Raw genomic sequence first — 6,322 nt, forward strand, 5'->3', positions numbered from 1 at the left:
CCATTCCCAAGGAGCTGGTGGTCCCATGACCAGGATGCTGGCAGCCACCTCTGCCACAGCTCAGTCTTTGGGTACTTTCCACCTTGGGGATCAGTTTCGAACGAGCCTGTTTGTCTGCACCTGAACACAGCCGTGGCCAGAGGAGGAACTCAGGGCCCCCTGAACCAGACCCAGAGTCCTCCTGCCTGGCCATGGCCTCCCTATGTCACAGCCGCGGCTGCAGGAGAAGAAGTTTTGTTTAACTCCTGGCGTGTTTAAGCACACACGGGGCACACAGCAACGCGCTTTAGAGCCACCGGCACCGGGGACCGCTCGGTGCTCCCGGGCCACGAGGAGGGACAACATGGCGGCGGCCCCAAGGACTGCAACGCCCACAAGGCCCCGCGCGGCGGCTGGCGGGTCACGTGACGGCGTGGCGTGGTCACGTGGCGGAACGGGCGGGACGCGGTGCTGTGGCAACGGCGCGGCCGCCATGGCCAAGCAGTATGACATGGTCGAGTGCCCCTTCTGCGACGAGGTCTCCAAGTACGAGAAGCTCGCCAAGATCGGGCAGGGCACCTTCGGGTGAGTACGGCGCCGGCCGCGGCCCTCCCTGGCCCGGCCCCAGCCTTCCCCGGCCTCAGGCCTGCAGTCGGGGCCCAGTCCCGCGGCCCACCGGCGCCAGCCGCGGCTGCTCCTTGCTCGCGTGTCCTTTCCCCGGTCTCTCCTCTGGCTTCAGAGAACCAGTCTGGTTCCTGGGTTCTCATTTCTCCAGCCTGAGATCGCGCTCTGTCCCAGCTCTGGCAGAGCAGAGTTAATCTTGAAAACAGTTAGGGTGGGGATCTGTGTCTTGGCTCCAAATGTGCAATTTTTTGCTTAAAATATGCTACATTGCTGAAAATCCTTGTAAGGCTGTAGGAGCTGTGGGCTTTCTGTTGGTTCAGTGAGTTTTGAGGCCCTTTGGCCCAGGGGGAATGTGGCTATATTGGCTCAGCATAGAGTTCTCTGTACAATGCTTTAGTGTGTCTTGTTTGGGCTTCTTCCTTGTCAGGAGCACCTGGCTCCTTTCTCCTTGTGCTGCTCATGGATTTTTTTCCTGGTTTTTTTTGGTTTGTTTTTTTTTTTTTTACAGGGAAGTTTTCAAAGCCAAACATCGCCAGACAGGCAAGAAAGTAGCACTGAAGAAGGTGTTGATGGAAAATGAGAAGGAAGGGGTAAGTGTGGGGGGCATAGCTGGATTGGGCCTGTTGTCCTGGGCTGCAAAGGCACATGGCAGCAGTGAGGGGACTGGGCTGCACAGGATGGCTGCTGGGAAGTGGCACTTCCCATGTATTTCTGCTCCTCTGGGACCCCAACACAGGGCTCCATTCTGGCTGTGTTTGTAGAAGAATTGGGTGATGTGTAAAGCACTTGCTCAGGGGTTGGGGAAAGAGTTAACAGCTTAAACAGCAAAGGCAGCAGCCAGAGAGGCTGTTCTGCAGCTCAAGCTGGGCTGTACCATGTCCTGGTGTGAGTGTAGGTGAGGAGAGGAGGGCAGGACCTGCCAAGCTGCATGGTCACACCTCTGCTGTTCTCTAGGCAGAAATGGCCTGGTCTCCTGAACGTCCAATCTCCATTCTCTCTCTTTTCCAGTTTCCCATCACAGCCTTGCGAGAGATTAAAATCCTCCAGCTGCTCAAACATGAGAATGTGGTGAACCTCATAGAAATCTGCAGGACCAAAGGTACTTTGCAGGGTTTCCCTTGTGTTAATGATGGCTTTTCTGAGCTCTGCTGAGCAGGCTGGAGTCTTGTGCTGGGACTGGGGTAGTCTAGCTGAGCACAGGCCTCTGTTCCTGCCTGTGACATGGGGTGACAGGTCACTTATCTTGGAAAAGAGTTTCTAAATTAATCAGGACATTGCTGAAGCTCAGCTGGAAAAAGCTGTTGCAGTCGTGCCAGGATATGCCTGTGCCATAGCAGTGAATGCTGCCTGTGCTGGGAAACCCCCTTCTGAGAGGCTCTAAATCAACCAGCACTGGAGAGACTTTGGAGCAGGGGCTCCTCAGCCTGGAGCTGCCTCTCTCGGTTGGCTTGTGGTGGTTTCTGGCAGCTCTGAGCTGATGACACAGCTCCAGCTGAGGCTCACTCAGCATCTCTTTCTGTGGGTGACATAACTGCTCATGCTGGGAGGGCTGGGACTTCACATAGGCAGTTCTGAGCTGCTCTTCCACCTCCTCACTCCCATCTGATGCTGTGTGCTTTCACTGCTTTGCAGGCTCAGCACACCTGGCCTGGCTCTGTTTCCAGTGAAACTGCTGTATAACATTTGCTAGAGTTTATATATCATTCTCTTACATGGATTTGTACTGGAAAAGTATACTTTGGAAAGTGACAGTTGATGTTACAACCTGCCCTTCCCTGGCCAGTCATGTCAGTGAAATAAAAACAAAACTGACTAGTATCTGGTGTTTTTTAAAAAGTCCAGTCACTGAACTGGCAAAATTGTCTGGCCTAGGGGTGGGAAACTCAAGTTACTCCAGTACTCAGTTGTGTGTAGATTACTGTCTGAATAGGTATGAGTAAAAACACCAATGACAAGTTAATTTTTAATTCACTGTGTGATTAAAAGAGCTGCAGTGATTGGGTGTCTGGCATACCAAAAGTAAATATTTTTCTAGACATGTCATTTGTTCCCTTTTTGCTTATGTTTTGTTTGTATTCCGGTTTTCATCCAAATCTACCTTGACCTCAGTTCACAGTAAAGTAGAAATGTTTCATTTACTGTTCTCAAACGTGAGGATTTTCTCTTTTTATGTTGGAAAGATGTGTTTGGGGCTGTGTCTGTGTGAGGAACTTGTGTACCAGTGTAGCAGGCATCCTCCTGGCTGGAAAGCACTGTGCTTCTGGGGGGGCTAAGCTTTTCCACTTGGAGATGCTGATCAGCAGGTTTTTCTGATTACAAATGATGAAAATCAGCCTTTAATAACATTTTGTTTGGTGCTCTAGGAACAAGATTGAAATCAATTGCTTCACTTAAAGTCTGCTGTCATTGAGTTCAAATTGCAGTTGGAGTTGACATTTTATATCTCTTTGATTGAGATCAGTCCGTTTTCGCAGATCCTGTTTGAGGTTGCAGGAAATCTCACTTTTTAATGTGAGCTGAGACAGATTTTCCGTGTTTCTGCATTTTTCTCAGGGCTGTCTGTGGGTGCCTCCTCTATCGCTGGTGCTTGGCTGGCAGCCACAGCTTGCAGGGAGGAAACCCCACAGTTGTTATGTGCCCAGAGCAGCACAGAGTGAAGCTTTCAAAGGTTAATGTGCCCTTTCCTTGCCTGTTTGATGACATTCACTGCACCAATCCTCATCTCCTGTTCTTGTGTTGATAGCTTTGCTCAGGTCTTCTTTAAAAAGGACCTTGAGGCCTGCAGGCTCTCTGGTTCTCTGTGTTCCTGTGCCCTGAGGTTCTGTGTAGGGGGTGTTGTATGAGCTGCAGTGTGGTGGGAGGTGAGAGGAGCTGTCACCTGGTGAAGGGCCCCTCACTGACAGCCCCTCTGTGCCTCTCCTGCAGCCTCTCCATACAACCGATGCAAGGGCAGCATCTATCTTGTGTTTGACTTCTGTGAGCATGACCTGGCTGGCCTTCTCAGCAACGCCCACGTCAAGTTCACTCTATCAGAGATCAAAAAAGTGATGCAGATGCTCCTGAATGGACTTTACTACATCCACAGGAACAAGGTAATGGGACAGCCTCTTGCTGTGCTCAGAGGGTGACTTTCCAAGGAGCACAGGCTGGAGGGAAATCCTTGTTTCCCACCTCTGCAGCCTGAGCATCATGCTGGCTCTAGGCACCCAAGGAGAGCACTTTATTCACTTTACTCTTCAATGTTTGTCCTTGTACAGATCTTGCACCGAGACATGAAAGCAGCGAATGTCCTCATCACACGGGATGGAGTCCTGAAGCTGGCGGACTTTGGGCTGGCTCGAGCTTTCAGCCTGGCTAAGAACAGCCAGCCAAACCGCTACACCAACCGTGTGGTGACCCTGTGGTACCGGCCCCCAGAGCTGCTCCTAGGTAGGAGGAGGCCTAGCTGGGCTCTGCCGGCTTCTTGGCCCTTCTCGGCCCTCTGGGAGACTAACTCGGCATCTCCGTTTAGGGGAGCGCGACTATGGCCCCCCCATTGATCTCTGGGGCGCAGGCTGCATCATGGCAGAGATGTGGACCCGCAGCCCCATCATGCAGGGGAACACGGAGCAGCACCAGCTGACCCTCATCAGCCAGCTCTGCGGATCCATCACGCCAGAGGTGAGGGCCAGAGTGGGTATGAGCTGTGGAGAGCAGGAGTGTGGGCAGAGTCTGGGACTAGGCACTCGGGCCTCTTCTCTGCCCTGGCTGCTGTATGCTCCCAGCAGTGGAGTGTGCCTGCTGCTGCCAGGAAGGCTGGGGAATCTTCTAGCCTGTGTTTTGAGGTTGTCTCTCAGACAAATACCCTCAATTTCTGCTTAAAGAAGGGTGGGGGTATTTATTCTCAGGTGTTTTGCACTGGTCACCTTGAAAAGCCTTTTGAATTCTGTCTGGTGATTTGCATCATCAGCTCAGTTCTGTTGTGATCACCCAGTCCCTTCTCAACTCCTTCTTTATCAGCAGCTCGTCCTGCCCTCTTGTGGGGAGCGAGCTGAGGGATCTCAGCCCGGACTGGGATCTGTAGGATGTTGTGCTAGCAGCTGCAGCGTCCTCATCCTGCTGTTACAGTCATTATGTAAATACACTGAAGGCTTTTTCTTTGGTGTGTAGCTACCTGCTGTGGTCTCTCCCAGATTGAGATAAGTGCTGGTGATTGCAGCAGGCTTTGCTTTCCAAGGATAAAAGGTGCCACATCCAGGTGATTATTTAGCAATCAGTTTTGTCACTTTATCTTTCTGGATGTGGTAGCTGGCCTGAACCATGCTCTCTAGTAGTTCTTTCATGGGGAAACCAGAAATCCTTGAGCATTGTTTCCACACCAGGAGGACTGTCCTGACTTGTCCACATGTCTCCAGGCATTAGTGCAGCCTTTAGTGCCTCTTGTTGCTGTGAGAACAACAACTGCCAGCTTGGAGGTTATAAAATCGAATTGTTATTTTGGTTTGCCTGAAGGTGTTTGAATCAAAAATGGCTTGTCCTTTCCATAAGTTTCTTGCTAACCCCTTTTCCTGCCCCTTGCCAGGTGTGGCCGAACGTGGATAAGTACGAGCTGTACGAGAAGCTGGATCTGCCCAAGGGGCAGAAGCGGAAGGTGAAGGATCGCCTCAAGGCCTACGTCAAAGACCCCTACGCGCTCGACCTCATCGACAAGCTGCTGGTGCTGGACCCCGCCCAGCGCATCGACAGCGACGACGCCCTCAACCACGACTTCTTCTGGTCAGACCCCATGCCCTCAGACCTCAAGAACATGCTGTCCACCCACAACCAGTCCATGTTTGAGTACCTGGCCCCGCCTCGCAGGAGGGGTGGGCACATGCCCCAGCAGCCGGCGAACCAGGGCAGGAACCCAGCTGCCACCAACCAGACTGAATTCGACAGAGTGTTTTGACATCCGGCAGGGTCCTGGCTGGGCTTCCCCACGTTACGTGGAGATGTTCTGGCGAGGTCTTTTTGTATAGGAAAGGACTTCTTTCAAGGTGAATTGACTGATGGTGTTAACAGAGCTTGCCCATCTCCTCAGCCACCGCAGAGTTGTGTGGCTTGGGGAGGTGATACCTGTGAGCTCGACATTGTTTCCCTGCAGTTTCCTGTCTCAGAACCTTGTTTTGCCCTCCGAAAGTCTGTATTGGTTACATTAAACTTGCAGATCAATTGTTATGGATCTGGTGATGGAAAATGTGTCTCCATCCAGGCCAGGGCTCTTGGCAAATGGTGTGGGGACTGGCAGGAGTGGGAGTAGCTGCCCTGGACCAAACTGGGTCCTGCTTGAAGACATTTCAGCTCTCTTGGTCTTTCATAGCTCCTGTCTGGAGTATCCTCTGAGCACTGAAGTGTTGATGTAGGACAAGGCAGGTGCTTCTGAGTCATCAGATGTGTCTTGGGGAAGGCAGAGTCACCCTAGACAGCATGATGAGCTCTCCCTGGAGACTGGGATCTAGTCTGAAACAGGGCTTATTGGGCAAACCAGAGAAGTGGGTGGCAGAGCTGGATGCTCCATGTAGCCGGGATTTGCAGTGGGAATTGCTGGTCTCTGTGACAGCACATGGCATCCATGCTGTCTTCATTGCAAACCATGACTGGGAGTCATATTGGATACACTGCCTGCAGGCAGGTGCAACCTGCTGTGTGCCTGCAACCTGCCCTGTGCCTGAAGTGAGACCTGCCCTCCTGTCTGCAGGGA

At 52.2% G+C, this 6,322-nt stretch overlaps 1 protein-coding gene across 1 annotated transcript; it reads left to right on the forward strand.

Moving 5' to 3' along the window:
• Window positions 1-408: 408 nt before the first annotated feature.
• Window positions 409-5,803, forward strand: CDK9 (cyclin dependent kinase 9). Its single transcript, XM_056504951.1, has 7 exons — window positions 409-564; window positions 1,112-1,193; window positions 1,612-1,702; window positions 3,529-3,695; window positions 3,861-4,032; window positions 4,115-4,263; window positions 5,165-5,803. Exons 1-7 carry the CDS (start codon window positions 473-475, stop codon window positions 5,528-5,530), a joined length of 1,119 nt encoding a protein of 372 aa, XP_056360926.1. The 5' UTR covers window positions 409-472; the 3' UTR covers window positions 5,531-5,803.
• The last annotated feature ends 519 nt before the right edge of the window (window positions 5,804-6,322 follow it).

This window comes from Oenanthe melanoleuca, chromosome 17, assembly GCF_029582105.1.
Source record: "Oenanthe melanoleuca isolate GR-GAL-2019-014 chromosome 17, OMel1.0, whole genome shotgun sequence".
Taxonomy (NCBI): Eukaryota; Metazoa; Chordata; class Aves; order Passeriformes; family Muscicapidae; genus Oenanthe; species Oenanthe melanoleuca.

Bases quoted from the DNA above. Each gene is read 5' to 3' on its own strand.
- CDK9 (XM_056504951.1), top strand. From the start codon at position 473: ATGGCCAAGCAGTATGACATGGTCGAGTGCCCCTTCTGCGACGAGGTC. The intron at 1,194-1,611 runs GTAAGTGTGGGG...TCTCTTTTCCAG, and splicing joins TGGAAAATGAGAAGGAAGGG to TTTCCCATCACAGCCTTGCG. The intron at 1,703-3,528 runs GTACTTTGCAGG...CCTCTCCTGCAG, and splicing joins AGAAATCTGCAGGACCAAAG to CCTCTCCATACAACCGATGC.